Source organism: Colobus angolensis, unplaced genomic scaffold (genome assembly GCF_000951035.1).
Source record: "Colobus angolensis palliatus isolate OR3802 unplaced genomic scaffold, Cang.pa_1.0 Scaffold49, whole genome shotgun sequence".
In the NCBI taxonomy this organism is placed as follows: domain Eukaryota; kingdom Metazoa; phylum Chordata; class Mammalia; order Primates; family Cercopithecidae; genus Colobus; species Colobus angolensis.
In genome coordinates this window covers 11,349,266-11,368,286 of record NW_012118376.1, presented here as the reverse complement: position 1 = coordinate 11,368,286, position 19,021 = coordinate 11,349,266, and the positions used below count along the sequence as shown (strand labels likewise).

The following is a 19,021-nucleotide window of genomic DNA, read 5'->3' as shown; positions in this document are numbered from 1 at the left end:
GATCAGTTTAGTCTTATAAATTGGACTATATGTTTGTCCTCCAAGTTAAATTATAAACTTCTTGAAGGCAGGGACCACATTTAGCCAGTCATTCAAAAGTATTTAATGTATATCTATTCAAGTAATTTTTTTCTGTGTTCTTCCGGGTATCCAAAGGGATTCAGTGTTACATAAAATATAATCCTTGTTCTCAAAAAATTTATAGCCCACTCGTAGGTTGTAAGCTTCACGTACAATCCCAGGTTATGTGTTATGTTATTGAGTAAATGATCACCAAGTGATACTGTGTTTGCCAGGTTTACTGCAGTATGACAAGGTGAATGTCAGCCACCAATAACACGTGCTAATACTGTGATGTCAGAACCCTCCATGTTAGCCATATAGAAATAGCTATGCTGATATGTCCAACTTTGAAATAGAGCCACAAAATGGAGAATAACTCAGGAGAAATGAGTTGTTAAAAAATGTACATTCATGCACAGTGTAACATTTCAGTCAACAACAGACCACATATATGAAGGACTGCATATACACAGGTGGTCCCACATGATTGTAATGGCATATTTTTACTATACCTCTATGTTTAGATCCTGTCAACCTGAAAGGAAAAGTTCAAGGCAAAATTAAGATAAGTAGAGAGTTTCATTGGGGCTAAGTTTGAGGATTGCAACCCTGAGCAGAGATTCAAGTTGCTCTGCATATACACTCCAATTAGCAGCAGTTACAGGTAGATTTTTAAAGGGAAAGAAGAGGTAGTTCCTAAATTGTTTACCAAGAATTTATGTTAAAATGACACAAGCTATTAATTGTGTATCCATTGTCATTTCTGTCATAAATTCCAGGAACATGAAGATAATGAGTGAAGCAACTAGTCAGAAACAAAATGTCTTTAAACGATTTTCCCCCAGGCAAGGTGAGGACGTGACTGAAGTCCCTACTCCTGCCTCTCTGGGCCTGATACATTTTGCATATTTCATGTAGCTCTGACTGCTCTGAGCTATTTTTCTTTTCTCAATACACAAATACCGTTGTGTTGCATTTGCCTCCAGTGTTCAGTACAGTAACATGCTGCACAGGTTTGTAGCCTGGGGTCCATAGACTATCCCATATAGCCTCAGTGTGTGGTAGGCTCTACCATCTAGGTTTGTGTGAGTGCACTCTGTGATGTTTGCACAAGGACAAAATAGCCTAATGAGACATTTCTCTAAATGTATCTCTGCTAAGCAACAGGTGACTGTATTTTCGTCAGGCAGATCACTGAAATTACGAGATTATTTAGGGAAGTCATATGAAATGGATGGATAATCTGCAATGCATAGTATGTTCTGTAAAATTCTAGTGTTTATTGTTTATGAAAATGTATTTAAAAGCTGAATGGGAATTTATCTCACACTTCAGCAAATTTTTGTTATCTCTTTTCCAGATTCTACCTTAGAGTCTAGTTATCTGTGAATCAGTCTTGTCTCGCCTTTTATACTTTAAACACTTTGAAACAGCTTCATTTTCTTATCTCACACAGTACTTTGTACATGACAATAGACATTCCAGAAATACTTGTTATATTGGATAGTGCCTTTTCTAATATCTACATGTTCAGCTGTTTCTCTTTTCTTCTATGAAGACAGAGAATTGGGCCAGAACTCACTGTGGATTTATCTTAATGGATTAGATATATTTCCAGGAAGTACTATATAAGCTAATATCTATTTTCCTATTGACTTTCTTCAGAATTTTTGAAAGCTTATCCCTTTCTCTAGCTATTGAAATTAGCCTAAATTTTTTTTGTTCATAGGTGAAAGCAGTGTAGGCAACTATTCATTCCCATTGTAATTAATCCCTGTAGAAGAGGTTTTCTGCTACTAGGAAAGTTAAGTTCAAGTATCATGCCAGTAATGTCAATAATTACATCCCCCTGATCACTATGACCTGGATCGTTACATTGATACAAATATGGAAAGGCCTGAGGCACTCGGGCCTGAGTCACCTCAGTATCATCACTTGCTATTTCTCCAAGTTTTTTGAGGCTGTACAAAAGAGCACAGACTGATGTAACACTTCCATTGAATTTTGGAGCTGTTTTTGTACAAACTAATTTTTAAAGTAAAATAGTATATTTAAAAGCAGAATCACAGGCGATAAGAATGCATTCAAGATGCACATCAATTCGACATCCTAACTGGTCCTCCTGCTTCCTCCTTTTAATCTAGCAGCCAGAATGATTCTCTCAAAACAAAACTCAGGTTATGTTCAGAACCTTCCAACAGCTTCCCTTGTCACTCAGGCTAAAAACCTGACTCTGCACTGTGGCCTACAAGCTGCTGCAGACCTGCCTCCTGCCATGGCTCTACCATCCTCTGCTGGCACTCTTCCCTGGCTCTCCGTACACCTGCCGTGCTCGCTTGCCTGCTGCTCCTAGAACACTCTGGCCTCAGGGCCTCTGCTTTTGCTGAATGCTCACTTCCTTGCTTTCTGGTCTTATCCTCTCTTACCTCCCCAGTGAGGCCTTTCCTGACCACCTGTTTGAAATTGTGAACTCCTACCCCTACACTCTCTGTCTACTTTGTGCATTATTTTTCCTCCATCGCTATCTCATGTACCACAAATTTTACAAATTTATTATGTTAATTTTCTGCTTTTCCCTCCAAAATGTAAGCTTCCTTGAGAACAGAGACTTTTGTTTGTTTAGAATAGTGCCTAGCATCTTAGGCACTCAGAAAGTAATTTATTGAAGAAATTAATGAAAGCTTGGGAGGAGCCCTGATTTCATGGGCCATAAGGAAGATGATCCCAGCGAGTTTCTTAATTTCACATTAGTAGCAAAGGGTGTGTGACAAAGGCAGAGAACAACTTTGTTCTCTGCTGCCTTCTAAGGAGTAATAGTGCTTATCCAGCCAGCTACTAGGTGTGGCCTTGTGCTATTCAGAAAAAGTGGTGGAGATGTAGACTTGAAGATGCCTAAAAAGAAAGGGTTGACTGATTTACATAAGAAAGACAGTTAATTCTGGGAGAAGACAACAGAATGTAAGCAAAAGTAGAAATATCCAGGTGAAGCAGCAATAAGCAGGATTTGGGGAAGAAGTGTCCAAAGAAGATTTTAAGAAATGTTTGCTTTATGTTGCATGATATAACATGATACAATTTTTCTTTCAAATATAGCCTCTTGACAAAGACATTTTTCAAAGCTTTTTCAATCAAGTGCACAGAGTTCTAGATCTTTAATGTTGCAAAGAGGAAACAGAAATGTCCATGATATATAATTTTAGTGCATTTCGGAATCCTAAAATTTGCTTCAAAGGAATAATCTAAAAAAGGAATGAATTAGACCCATATTTATGTTGCCATGGTTAAACCTCAAAAACATAATGTTGAGTGAAAAAAAGTAAGTTACAGAATATCTAATTCTATATAGATATTCATCCAAAAGTATAATTCATCCAAAAGTCAAAAACATGACCGTCATACAAATATGAAATGAACATATATCAAATATTTTGTTTAACTTATCAGTGAGGGCAGCAGTAACATATTAAAACAGGTTCAAAGAGATTTTTAAAAATCAGATATATATGAATATATATACATATATAGTCAGGAATTATGAAACAAATTTGCTCCTAGATGCAAAATTAGTATCTTATAGGACATTGATAGTAAATATTTGAGGTCATCTTTCCTTGGGGTGGACATTAATTGTATCTTCACCAGATAAAATTCATTCACATTATTATGGATGAGAATCATTTGCATTACTCCCAGTTTTCTACTTAACTTAAGCTTCTACAGAGTTTTAAAATCACCTAGTCAATAGAAAAACAATGTATATACCTTTACAGAATCAAATAATTCCCAGGGATCGTCTACTATATAAAGCCCAACAAGCCACTAAAAGGTAACTCTTAATTTATTTTGTACAATTTCAAGTCTCTGTTTTTCCTGTTATGTGATACTACTAGTGAAAAGTGGAACCACACACATATAGTGTGGTTATACATATAGAGTGTGTGTGTGTGTGTGTATGTATATATATATATATATATGTGCTACCATACCAAGAATGAACGGAAAAGCTACAAGCCCCAGTTCTTTCAGTAGTTGCCTTTTAGGGACTGGAATATGTTATTGGTTTGGACTTCAGAGAGTATATTTTGTTCGCTCTCTAATTTCTATATCTTTTTTAAAGATTGGAAACAAATAGGACAAATGATACAGTTGCTTATTCCAGTGTGGTAGGAATTGTTGGATTATTTTTCTATTTTTTAAAATTTTTGAGACCAAAAAAAAATAAGTTTATGACTATTTCTCTCATCTGTTTCAACGTCTTCATTGTGAAGAGATGGAGATAGAAACCTGCTTAGTTTATAACATTTATTCTGCAGTACCACATTAGCTAGACAATTTCTGCCTTCCAGTCATGCCCTATTTCTTCCATTTCAGACTTCTTCTTTGTTTAAGAAATACTCATATGATCATCTTCTCTTAAGGTGTGAGGAAACAGTTAGCAGATGTTCATGGACAGTAAAGCTCTGGTCTATGATTGGTCTCCTGTGCAAATTTATCACATTTTCATCAGGACGAAGTAATAATTCTAGCTTTCCAGAATTACCGGGGCCCCTCTTACTCAATTCACTATATTATTACTGCCCCTCAATGGTGGTTAGTCTTATATTTTACTGAATGTCAACCATTCAAATCAGCTGTAAATGTAAAAATCACTGCCTGTTGGGGTTTCCTCTCTTCATTGTTCTTGCCATGGTCAGAAATGATCAGAATTTGTGTCTCAAAGTGAATGTAATTTAAAATTAAGTTGGATTTCAGCTACTCAGAGTAATTGGAAAAGGCCACAACCTGGTGGGCCTCGCAGTTTTTAGAGACCTGGTGGGGGATGGCTAACAGGTTCTTCTGCCAGGAAACAAGTGGCAGACCCAGATGTGAAACTTTTACAGGTCCCACCAAGCCTTTCTTATGGAGCACGGAGCATAAGGACAACTTCTGCAGAAATGGAATAGGGTACTTGGAACCAAAAATACATACTCCTCCTTCCCCACCCGCCTCCAGCTTAGTAGCCCATAGTCCTCTTTGTCCCTCACACTGAACCAGGCCTGACTTAGATGATGAAACACATGGCCTGTCTCTTTATCTTCCTAGCAAATGGGAGGTGCTTTTGGCAGCAATTAGGAAATTGAGAAGCTCCTTGTGAAACTGTTTTGGCAATGGTAACAGTGAACTCAGGGAGCAGGTGTGGTGCCTTGTTCAATCCTCATTTCGCCTGCCTGAGCAAAAACCATGCAAACAAATAAAACACTTCCTGGTGGTGACCTCATGTTACTCCAAAGCATCTCCACCCAAGCACCCATTCAGCTGTGACATTCTTACACACAGTGTTCTGTCCATGCCTGCTCACCTCCTACCCCTCAGAGTCAGCCAGTCCTTCTCCCTCAAGGTCCTATCGTCAGAACATCTTTCCCCCTTCCCATTCTTCTCAGATTCTGTAGTCAGCAAGGTGCATTTCTTGTGCTCTAAGTTATCTTTCTGTGCCTCATAGTTGCCCCTAGGAGGAGCTTCCCAAGGAGGTTCCAGATAAATGAAGAAAGTAAAAGTAAATGCTTACTTGTGATCATCAGCTCCTGTCCTAATCCATTGTTTATACCATTGTCTCAAGTTGTTATATGACTGTTTTCTCAGCCTAAATTCTGAATTTGCAAGTAGTGACTCTGTGCCATTATGTTAATAGAACAATAGTTGTCACCTTCTAAATTCAGAGAACAAACTGTGCATCTTATCCATAGAAAAGTAAGTTTTTCCGTGTGCTGCTTCAACTGGAGAACTGAGAGAGGAGGTACTTTGTCGGAAATAGTTAGTCTCATGTTGGGCTTTCAGATTGGAGTATGGGCATGGTGGATGGCTTCTAGCTGTTGAAGAATGAAGTCAAAAGAATGCATTTGGGGATGGAATAGTTGCAACTTGAGTCATAACTTTTCTTTAGTTTCATTTTTGTGGTCATGTCCCTGTGTCCCTAAGGATGAAAACTGGAGATAACTCTTTACAAGCTCAAATACTTGGATGAGGGTGAATAATAAAAAAGAGATTTCTGCTACAGGAGAAGTAGTATTCATGTTTAATCTGGTCAGACATCACCTGTTTTTGCCTTGGGTGACTTTGCTTGAAAAAAAAAAAAAGCAAGGCAGAATTGACTTAGTTGTGCTGGTGAAAAGGAAGGAGGCTTTAATTTGCCTGAGTAGAGATGTTTCCACTATTTTATCACTTAATGGATTAAATGAGTAGGCATGGCCATGAACACCTGGAGAGACTGCCTGACATGCAGGTGCCATAAACCTCTGCTTTCCTGGGCAGAAAAGTATGTGATATCTGGAGAACAGGGGTCAGCTCAGCGTTTTGCACCAATGTTATTATTACTGTGGGCATTGCCAGGTGCTGTGGCAACCTAAGTGGCAGATACAGTTCCAACTCACTTGGAGTTTTCTTACTGTTGGGGTTAAGTGCAGATTTTAATTCATTTATTGGGAATCAGATACTTAGAGTAATAAGATTAGGTGACTGTCAGATATACCAGAAGCAGGTACTATTGAGATTGGATGACTCTTCCCTCCTGTACCCTGGAAAGGTTTTCTACAGAATATCTCAGTTAGGGTCCTAGGATTTTAAAAGTATTTAGATATATAGATAAAGGCCTAGGTATTTGGGAATGAAATGCAGTATAATGTGTCCCTCTACCCTTGAAAATTTTAGCAACAAATTCATTCATAAGGCTAAGACCCCATTTCATAAGTATAGAGATTTATCTCCTGTACAGATGGAAATATATCTTAGCCTATACTATATAAACACTGGCTTTGCTACTTTGGGAACATTTGATGTTTAAAAGCTTTCCATTTCATTGTCGAGAGAGATTCCAGAAAGTTCCAAGTCTGTTGTAATTTTAATATCATCTCTAGCTTCATTTTGAAAGGAAAAAGGTTAGAGGAGACACTTTCAGAGATGAGTTATGCTTTGATTATTCATGGCATTTGTCAATAAGATATACCTTCGATAATTTGTTTTGTGTAACATACTACCCATACCTTAAATATGGTAAACTGTTCAAATTCTGAGGTAATTTGTTTTTAACTTCTCTTCTTTTAACTTGCTCATGTATTCATAGATGAAGTAGCCTGTTTTCTTTCACTCTACATTGCATTCATAATGAATCATCTATTTATAAAGATTAGAAATCTGTGTAGAGAAGTAGACGCACCCAGGATGACTGTAATGTAAATCTGTTAGTATATTGACCAAACAAGTATATTTTATTTGCGAGTTTTATTTAGACATTTCTTTTTGAGATTTTTTGAATCACATTTTTGAAATCACTTTTCTACCCCTTTTTGATAGACTTTAAATAACTAATACAATTGTGAGGGTTTGTTGTTTGTGTTTTCATTTTTTTTAATCTAAATTGTTCACTATTTTGCCTGTTGTGGTAGTATATGTACCTTAGTGTGTATGGTAATATACATTTCTTAGAAAATTTTTAAGTTTTTCTTTAAGAAATAACATTTTCTAAATTTAAAGTATATCAGTATATTTTATACCTAGTTAAGATATTCATTAGATTGCTATTTGCACTGATACACATTTCTTATTAATTTTATTTATACATATAAACAATAAATATGTTGAAAAGATTTTTATACATGATGTAGATCAAGTGCTAAACATGAAAAAATATAGCCATTTTTATAACAACCTGAATTTCAGTTAATTTGCTGAAAGAAGTTTGCTGACATTTCCAGGACATAAATCTGTCATTTATAATTTCTTCTATTAGCAACAGCAAGTTAATATATTTAATATTTCTGTATTGGAATGAAAGGAGACATTAATTTGAATTAACACTAAATATACAGTATCTTTTAAAAACAGACTGTCTGATTTAATGATTGTGAATTTAATAGGTTGAATACATACATTTCTTGATAGATGAGTTGATAATATCCAACCCACCTTCATAATTAAATATCAAAAGTCTATTCTTATTAACAACTGCTTTAAGGCTGAGTAAACATTATCTTCATTAAACTCACAGATAATACTAGGGAATGCTGATTGCTGCACTAAGGAAAACACAGTGATGCAGCCCGACCTTAAGAAATTATAAATATGGGACTGTTGACAAATGATAATAAGCAGCAAACGTCTAAGAGAAGATAACTCCGAAGTTCGTATTGGTGAAAGAAATTGGGTTTGGTTTTGAAATGTATTATTTGAATATTTAGAAATGTTATCTCACTGTACCTAAATTAGAAGTCCAGTGAAAATTCCTGTTTCAGGAATCTGGTATAACAGAGGTCTGTCCTGCATTAAGAAGGCATTGCAATAAACTCTTAATGGTGGTTGAGGGCAGCATAGTGTAGGAGGATAGAGGCACAGAGCCCTGTACTTTGTTATAGGTGAATTAAATGAGGTAACTTGCTGAGTTTTATCACCCTCCTGTGACTACTGTATTGCTAATAGAGAATGAAGTGCCAATCTATTTTGAAGAAAAGCAAATGAAAATGAGATAATATGCACTTCACCATCCGCCAGTTTTGTATTTGTCTTATTCTTTAAGGCTTGTGAAAGTTACTTTGAAATCAAATTAGCCATTTTATAGCTTCCTACTAGCAGAAACAGGAACAAATTGTTGCCCTGTGCTCACGTGTATTAATTTACTTCTAAGCTCTGGGTATTCAGGATCAAACCAGTAGCTAGCATGCTTGTGAAAGAGGACCATCACTATTGTTTTTATACACTGGGATCTGATTTTATGATTCCAGAACATTTACCTTAATAAAGAATTTGTGAATGCCATATACAAGATGAAAAATGAATGAGTGGTGAGATACATTTATCTTAGGCATCAGCTATTCTGTTGACAAAAGGCACAAATAAGAAATTTTGCCTAAATAATTAGATTTTTAATTAGTGCATCATTATAAGATTAACATCATTGCGCTTCATTGCATGTAATTTTGTATTAGAAATTTTGTGTCAACGAAGATGCTACCTGTGGTTTGCTGATTTGAATCCTTAATTTATCACTTGTGTGTATGGCATGTTGCATATTCCAGTCAAGCGCTGGAAGAAATTTGATTATTGCTCCACTGGTGGTGAGGAATATTGATGGTGTTGTGCTTTATGAATACATTATATTTTCTGATATTCAAGAAGCAGCCACCCCTCAAATATTAGTGAATGCGTAATTGTAATAATTTTAACAATAACATGAGCAGATAGGTTGTTCAACCTGGTCCACGTCTATCTGGAACATGCTTGAACATTATCAATGCTGTATTCTTTTTAAACGTTGTTTTTTCTTTCCTTTTGATAGTTGCCGAACAAGCAACCGGAAAAGCTTAATAGGCAATGGGCAGTCACCAGCATTACCTCGACCACACTCACCTCTCTCTGCTCATGCAGGTAATTGGTTACCATTTCTTGAGTTTTGTTTTATTTCTTTATTTGTTGGTTTTTAAAATAATGCATTTTGAGATTTGGTATGTCTTCACGTGTTATCTTTGTTTTCCTGTTGTTTTATCCCTAAGTTGTTCTTTGCAACATGTTAGCCCAAATCTTATCCTCTCTGTTTAACTGTTTGGACTCTAAAATATAGAATTCCTTTTTATATGGGGTCCCTTTTAAATTATTTCTTTCTCCATTTCTAAATGCCTGGATGATACAAGACATGGTTTCCATGTTAGGAATATCCTTGGGAAATGCAAACATGGTAACTCATATGAAAAGTACTAATGTTAAGAACTGTTCAGCATATTTCTCCCTAAAATTGAACTTGTCTAATATATTGTGATGGTCATTTTAGGGACAATGAAGATTTAAGAGACAAAGCCTTTGGCCTCAAGTACGTTATAGAATTATAAGGAAGGTTAGAGCAGTACTGTAAAAACTAGACAATGATAACTGCTTTATATACTGGTTTTTTTTTTTTTTCAAAGTTCTATCCATGGTGATGCAAAGAAGGGAAGGGTTAATTCCAATAAAGAAAGTCTGGAAGCCTTTAAAGGAGCCATTTGCCCAAGATGTTGAAAGATGAGCAAGACTTTGTTGGCTGGTAGAGATGGAGTGAGAGAAAGGGAATTCTCAGTGTATGGCTAGAGTGTGGGATGTGTGTACTTCATTAAGAGAACATAAGGATGGAAAGGCAGAGGAAGGTCAGGAAGTGGGAGGAAGTTTGACTTTGAAGCCCTTTTAAGGGTTTTAAGGAGGATCTGTGTTATAGGAAGGTATCTTCAGGATTGTGAAGGATGAAGGTTAGAAGAATGAGCTCTTAGCCCTACTTCATTGTACTCTTGTGAAAACTCTTAATTTGACACTCGTGTTCTCAGATGATCTTGACTTCATATTTAAATGCAGGGCTATCACTCTCACCCAGAAAGCAGTTCTTAAGCTCAAGGGGCCTTTCAAGTTCAGATTGGGAGTTGTCTGTTATATCACTGGGGAGAAGAAGGGAGAGAAAAGTAGTTGCTCCTTTGGAGTGAAATTTTATTTTCTCTGTAGAAATAATTAAAGGAATTAAAGGTGGTAAAGTAAAAAGGTAAAAGATAAATAGATAAAATTATGACACTGTAACATGACCACTAACATCTAGAAAGGCCTCTGCCAGGTAAAACCTTAGAGTTGGAGAAGCTCTTACACAGATGAAGACAAGTTCTAGACCACTCATTGCAGCATCATCTGTAATAGCTAAACATTTGAAGTAACCTAACGATCTATGACTTGGAAAATGGATAAATGAATTGTGGCATAGTTATATCCAAAATACACTGTGCACATAGAAAACAAATGAACACTACTCAGATTTGCTTGGATGGAGCTCAAATATATTGTTGAACAACAAAAGCAAGTCACAAAAGAATATTATGTAAGCCTTTCATGTGACGTTAATATGCTACATACTATATTTTGTTTAGGGAGAGATATATATATATATACACACACACACACATGATATATATTTATCCTGCAATATGATTATATTCTATACATTCATTGTATTATATTTTATGTATTTTTATAATGTAAGAGCCTAAAGGAAAACATGATAATGTTAAAGACCAATTTCATGATAGTAGTTACCTCTGAGAGGGCATGAGAGGGATATAATTAGGGAGTGGGTGTAAGCAGTGGTAACATTATATTCCAAGGCTACATGATGAGGATACATTACTTCTATTACTACCATTTCTGTTTTTGAGATTGATATTACACCACTGTCATTGAAATCCTATAGAGGGTCAAACAATGCCAAATACCTTACTTGGGACATCACTCTGGCACCCAGCACAGTAGTGTATGCTAGATGCTAAGTGAATGATGGATTCTGTTTTTTAGTATATAATTCTGTGATTTAAAGATTTTAATTTCACTCCTCTTTATAGTATTTATAGCAATTTCACCATCCTTTATGTGCCTGTTGATTAGTCTTTTATAGCTGTGATTTTCTTCACTTCTAATATTGAGAAGACAGAACATGTGGCTAAGACTTTAATGATCCTTTTAATTATTTTTCTTTTCTCTCATAGACTTAGCTTAAGTTCTTTCTCCTTCAATATTAATTTAGAATTTCATCAGAGGAGTGGGCAGAGGGAAGCCTGTCATTCAGGTTCTAAGAGTGTTTTGTTTTTGTTGTTTTTGAGACAAAATCTCCCTCTGTTGCCCAGGCTGGAGTGCAGTGGCACAATCTCAGCTAACTGCAACTTCTGCCTCCCGGGTTCAAGGGATTCTCCTGCCTCAGCCTCCCGAGTAGCTGGCATTATAGGCCATGCCACCATGCCCGGCTAATTTTTTTTTTTCTTTTTGTATTTTTAGTAGAGATAAGATTTCGCCCTGTTGGCCAGGCTGGTCTCAAACTCCTGGGCTCAAGCAGTCCTCCTGCCTCAGCCACCCAAAGTACTGGGATTATAGGCATGAGCCACTGCACCTCACTCAGCATTGTTTTTCTTTATGTTATGGAGCCAACAGGTTATTGTTCTCTCAGAGGCAGTAGAAGCCTGTCAGACTTTCTGTGAGAAGTGGCATTTATCACTGTCTGATAGATTCCTATTTCTGTATGAAAGGAAGAACATGTGAATACGATACAGGACTAGGTCTCACATCTTGATAACATGCAGCGCCTCTTCACCGGCCACTCCTTTTGCCTCACCCTTTCTATTGCTACGTTCTCTATCCTGCACTGGACACAGAGGGCCAGCGAGGTTTTCTAGGCATCTCCATCAAAATGAGATGGAAGAACCTCCATCTTTCAGCACTTATTAACCTAAAAGATGAAATTGCACTTTCTACTTTTCTTAGGTGGGGTTACATGAACCAGGCCAGTCATCACGGACACATCATTTGTACCTATCAAATGTATCAGTAGAGAGTGCTCTGGGGAGAAAGAGATACTGGCATACACAGTGCTCTGGAGCATGTCTTCACAAAATAGTGTTTGTGGGGGGCCGGAGATTCCTAAAAGAACAGTGAATAGGACAGTCTCATTGAAAGATAAAAAAAATAAAAAGAAAGAAAAGGCATAGAAAATCACAGGCTCTCACGTCCACGAAGATTCTAAGCATGAAAAATAATCCAGAAGTCCCAAAGGGAAAAGACTAGTGTATCTCTCTTACAATGAAAATTTCTATATCAAAAACAAACTCAGAAGAAATCTAAGTACAAAAAATGTTTGTGCCCATAACTGATTGCCAGTTTACATGAAGAAATTGTGTAAATTGATATGAAATATTGAATGCATCAATAGAAAAATGGGCAAGAGATGCAAATAGCATGACATAAGGAAAAAATGGCCAACAAAACATGAAATGATATGTCATTGCAGTTATTTAAAAAAGTGGCCAGGCACAGTGGTCACACTTGTTATTGCAGCACTGTGGGAGACTGAGGCAGGTGGATTGCTTGAGTCCAGGAGTTTGAGCCTAGATAACATAGTGAGACCTCATCTCTACAAAGTTTCTCAAAATTACCCAGGCATGGTGGCACATGCCTGTGGTCCCAGCTACTCAGGAGGCTGAGGTGGGAGAATCACTTGAGCTGGGGAGATCAAGGCTGCCATGAGCTATATAATGGTACCACTGAACTCCACCCTAGGTGAAAGAGATAGTGCCATTCACCTAGCATGGGGTCAAACCCCTTTTGTAATTGATAAAATTCAGTGATAGCAAAGATGTGGGAAAGCAGTCCCTTTCCCATGATCTAAGGGTTGATGTGAATTAGTGTAACCATTTTGACTAGTGGTTTTCAGTATTGGTGAATATTTCAAATGTGTTACCCTTTTGCCCAGCAAATTCATGTAAAGGAATTTATCTTACTGATATTCTCATAAAATAACAAAATTATAAGTATAGCATGGCTTTTCTACCTAGAAAATGGAAAGGTACCAGTTTTCTTATTTAAATTTTTCTTCAATAATGGACTAGTTAAGTAAATAATGATTCAGGGGTATAACCCAGCACTAAATAGTTGTTACAAAGAACAAGGTGGGCTTTTCTGTGCTGGTACTGGAAGGATACACAAGATACATTATTAGGTGAAAACATTGCATGTTGTCATTTCATGTGCATCTGTGTTTTAGAGTGTGTACATACAGATGAAAGCACACTTGTATATTCATGCATAGTCATAGAAATTTGTGGAAAAGGAAAGGAGAAACTGTTAAGTGTTTAGGGAATAAGAAAGTAGGGAAATTAGCACATAGTGCCTTTCTGATAAAAATAAGGCTCTAAAAATAAAACCCATAAGAAAACAATATAATATCTGCAGTAGTTTTCTATTGCTGAGTAACAAATTACTCATAATTTACTAGTTTAAACGACATACATTTATTAATCTTACAGTTCTTCAGGGCAGAAGTCTGGGCAGGCTCACCTGGGTTCTCAATGCTCAGGGTATTATAAGGCCAAAATCAAGGTGTTGGTTGAGCTGAGCTCTTATCTGGAGACTGGGAAAGAACTCACTTCCAAGCCCATGCAGTTGTGGACAGATTTAGATCATTGCCTTTGTAGAACTGAGTTTCCTGCTTCACCCTGGCTATCAGCAATAATACCTGATATAAATGATGAATTGATGGGTGCTGACGAGTTGATGGGTGCAGCACACCAACATGGCACAAGTATACATATGTAACAAACCTGCACGTTATGCACATGTACCCTAGAACTTAAAGTATAATAAAATAAAATAAAATAAAATAAATAAATAAACAAAAAAAAAAAAAAAAAAAAAGAGGCTGCTTTTCAGCTCCTAGAGGCTGGCTGCCCTCTGCGATCTCATAGCCAGCAGGGCCACATCCGGTCATTCTCACACTTCAAATCTGACTGCTCCTCCTTCCATCAACCAGAGAAAACTCTTGCTTTTTAAAGGCTCATTTGGTTGGGTGAGGCCCCACTCAGATATCCTCTATACTTGAAGGTCAGCTGACTTCGGACAATTACAGCTTAAAAATCTCTTCATAGTAGTATTCATTTTTGGTTGAATAACTAGGGGACTGGAATTTTGAGGAGACCATGGTTAGAATTCTGCCTACCACAGTAACACTTCATATTGTATTTTGATTTAGATGGGTAGAAGTGGGAGCTCTAAGAATGATACTTAAGAGGATGACCACAGAGGAAAAGGAGATAAATAACTGAGACACAGTGACTCCAGGCTTTTAAAGTGCTTAGGTAGCAAATGTAGCCCTGTTGGCCAAAATACCTATTTTCTGTGTCTTCAAAAGTTGTTTTACTGTGAATTTGCAGGTGGCTACTTTGATGTATTTTTAAAAGGGTTTCTATAAGGAAGGATGGAAAGGAGTTTCACTTTTCTGTTGGGCAACTTTAGGAGTTATTGAAGATAGGAAATATCCCTAAATCTCTGTCTATGTGTATATATAGATTTAGGTTACAAAGAAACTTCATTTCGTAAGAGTTAGTCACCACTGTACTTATGCAGCTGTGTTCTGCTTGTTTGTTTAGGGTAGGCACATGGAAACCAGGCAACAAAACACAACATTCCGAATCCCACTCTTCAAAATGAATCACATGAACATTTTAATGCACATCCCTTCATTATCTTCTCTGCCTCCCACCCCACAATCACCCATGGGGCTTTGACTTAACAAATAAAACTCAGCTTGTAACTTAAGAGGGTTTCCAAGGAGAAACTATATGACATCTTGTACATTTTTTAACATAATATCTTCATTATTTCAGAAACCTCTTAAAGATCTTTCTCTTTTTGATTTAGAGTCTCTCTTTTTGAGCCACACATGAGAATTGTTTGCAACTTGCTCACCTTGCACTTCAGCTATATCAGTTCCACTGCCCTCAATCTTGCAACTCGTTCATTAGATGAGATACTAAATTGGATAGTGATAAAGGCAATGGTTTTATAAACAGGCATGTTAATGCAAAGAATTGAAAGTTAATAGTCTGCCAATAAGGTAGATAGGGAAAAATAAACAAGGTGGACTAGTGAATTCAGAGAAGACAGTCTAGGGTAGAACGGGGTAAGTAGATATTCCAGTGTGCCGGAGATACTCCTGGGAGTATCACTGATATAACCCAGTGCCATCCTTGATATCAGCATGAAAGTTTGTAACATTCTACTGCCCCAGGACTTTAACCTTGGAAGATGTGTAGTTGGGCCATAAGGGATTTAGTAAAACCTGAAATTTTGGCACACAATGCCAACCAAGCACTTATCTGTTTACTAATATGCATATGACTGTTTCATTTTAAAATTTCTAGGGATTTTATAGGCTATGTTGCCATGACTCTAATCTTCAAGGCTTGGTTTGCTTTAAAAGCATGAGTTTCTGATTATAACAGTGCAGCTAATAGTTTGTAAGAAATATGAGAAATCACCTGGGAAATATAAATCCTCTATCAACCCATTACTCAGAGATAACCCCTGTTACCAGTTTATTGTATCTCTTCAGTCTTTTTTCCTGTATGTACTCCGTGTGTGTGTGTGTGTGTGTCCGTCCATCTGAACATGTGACTGAAATGCCTATGCTGAAACTTTTATTCTCCCCTTATCATCACCAAATAGTACAGTGTTTAAGAGTCCATCAATACAAGCCAAATATAATATCTTAGTATTTGTAATGTACATGTTTTATTTCTATGGGATTTAGACATTTTCCATACTCATTAACCCTTAGTATCTCCTTTTATTATTTACCTTTATTTTTATCCTCAGTCCCTCTCTTTTGTTTAATTTTTATTTTATTGGTTTATAAGAAGTGAGAATTGATACTAATCTTTTATAATCTCACCAGTATCCTTTTTCAGTTTGCCATTTCCCTTTTTATAACAGTGATTTTTTTTTTTTTTTACTAATAGAAGTTATTATTTTTCTTATTTTTCATATTGTGCGTGTGTGTGGTCCAATCTGTCGATCTTTTTTTTTTTCTGATTTCTTCCATGTTTGTTGTTATGTATAGTTGTATACAGTTTTGCTTTTTTAATAAGACTGGTCTTGCTCTCAGCATCACCTGCTCTGATCTCATTGCTTCTCCTCCCTCTTTCTGCTTGACAAGTTCAGTATCAGTGATGCGTTTCTTTACCTTTTCATACTCTTAGTCTGTCAGTATAGGGTGATGATTTTCCTAAGCATTAAGTTTTTGGGCAAAAAAAAAAAATTCTGAATTCTTTCTAAACTATATTGGTGAGCCTACAATGAAAGGACATCTGTAAGCCAAATGGGCATTACAACTGTTTTTCACCTCCCCAGACTCCTGGAGTTGACTTACACACACACCTTTCTGCTCAGGTATTTGTGGTACCATCAGATTTTCATGCAGTGCTCAAAGGAGAGGCTATTACTTATGAATTTTAGGTTGCTGGTGAGAACAGTTTAGTCATTAGAGATGAATGATCTTTAGGTGCCAGTGAAAAAATTCTCTTTATAAGATGAGGCTGGGCTGGGCACAGCGGCTCAAGCTTGTAATCCCAGCACTTTGGGAGGCTGAGGCGAGTGGATCATGGGGTCAGGAGATCCAGACCATCCTGGCCAACATGGTGAAACCCTGTCTCTACTAAAAATACAAAAATTAGCCAGCGTGGTTCTGCACGCCTGTAGTCCCAGCTACTCAGGAGGCTGAGGCAGGAGAATTGGTTGAACCTAGGAGGTGGAGGTTGCAGTGGGTCAAGATCATGCCACTGCACTCCAGCCTGGGTGACAGAGCAAGACTGTCTCAAAGAAAAAAAGAAAAAAGAGAAAAAAAGTGAGACTGGAGACATGGCCCTGAGTGAAATATTGCCTTTGTTGTGTTTATTTTGTGACTTTCCTTCAGAAGCCTTCAGTAGATTTTCCATGCTTGAAATATTATTTCCCAAATGGTTGAACCTGCTTTATAGATCTTTAATAAAAATGTTCATTCACCAAGACAATGACCTTCTCTGGCTGCATAGACATGATAGTACAAGACAAATAGTTCCCTTGCCTCTTTAAATTTGGGGAATAGGATAAAGGAAAATTATGTGCTCACAGGGACGTAGCAAATTAATTGTTAGCCTTAATAGGAATTAAGTTTCCTGGTGCCCCACATAACCACTGTTTCTTTAAAATAATATTAACTTTCTTTTTTGTTTTTTTAAAGGGATTTCTGACATCATACATTTCCTTTTTTAAAAAAATTTGTCAGTCTCAACAAAATCAACTTGTAAAACCTTAACTTCAATTTAGAGCACCTTGCTGTCCTCCTTGTAGAGTGTCATTTTATGTTGGTAAAATAGGCAAATCATGTGGCTAAACTTTATCCAGGTGATTCCTTTAGTCAGCCATGGGTAAAGCATCACCTTGGAATCATCTAATTTTATTAAAACCTTTCTCAATGAGTCCCGAGATCAGATTTCTTATAGTGTGTATGTCCAAGCTATATCAGTTCACAGTGCATCTATTCTGTGATTTCAAGTCATTTCGTTAATAAGTTTCTCTGCATTAGGGAGAATACCATCTTTATGTTCCATGCTGCTCTCACTTTTTTTTTTTTTTGTCCTTAGCCTTTGTGTAATTGCCAATTGTTACTTAAGTAATGACACATCTTGCCCTTCCTGCTTAGGGAAAAGAATGATAAAATCAGATGGACTGACGTCAGTCAATGTGTTTTCCTAGTCTGGGGTACTGCTTTGTGTTGAGTCAATAATCGGGTGTATATACCAACATCGTTAGTCTTTGTTAATTCCTTTATGCAGATCCATCTGCCCTGTGCCCTTCATTTATCATTTTGGCCCTTAAGAAGTCGGTAATGTTGATGTATAATCTATTCCTAATAATAATTCAGTGACATTGTTCATATTTCCCTAATCTCGGGGTGTAAGAGAATTTAATCTGAATGGTCTTTGATTTAGATTTTTATTCTTTCCTTTATTATAAATCAAAGCTGTTGGAAACTGATGCCTACATTTAATTTTAAAGCTCCTCCATGTTAACAAAAGTGGTAGCAACTTTTTTTTTTTCTTGTAAGAACATGAGTCATCCTGGGCAGCCACCCATAGGGCAGGTTTTTCATTCTGTTTAATTTTGCCTTTTAATCAAAATTTTGCGGCATTTTTGTTGTATTTATGTATCCACTGGGGACTTTGTTTAGCTAGGGTTGGCTGCTGAAGTCCCAGCTGGATCTTAATTACATATTTTCCATGTTAGAATTGACAGTCCTTAAAGAAATATTGGGTGTGGGGTGAGAGAGAGTTGATCAAAGGTGACTTCCAGCTTGCTGAGAATATGGAAGGACTGGATGGGGCATTTTTCAAGATGGAAGAAATAAGAAAAATGAACCAGAGGTCATACTTAAGAGTTCACTTTGCTGCATATTGGGCCAACTTGCTCATGACATCCAAGTGATGTAAATAGGCAGTTGTTGTTACATAGGTCTGAAACTCAGAGGTTGTCTCTGTATTGGCGAAGTCAGTTGGAAGCCATTAATTCACTGATGGTGTTTAAAACCATGAGAGGGGAGGAAATCATTGAAGGGAGAGTTGGAGTGAGA

General features: G+C 36.9%; 1 protein-coding gene across 4 annotated transcripts in view; it reads left to right on the top strand.

Annotated features, from left to right (window-relative positions):
• Positions 1-19,021, top strand: part of MAST4 (microtubule associated serine/threonine kinase family member 4) — a 357,848-nt gene that overhangs the window by 226,858 nt on the left and 111,969 nt on the right. For all 4 annotated transcript variants that reach the window (XM_011959348.1, XM_011959351.1, XM_011959350.1 and 1 more), the window contains one exon: positions 9,368-9,456. In XM_011959348.1, the coding sequence (XP_011814738.1) occupies positions 9,368-9,456 (89 nt within the window). The remainder of the gene's footprint in view (positions 1-9,367; positions 9,457-19,021) is intronic.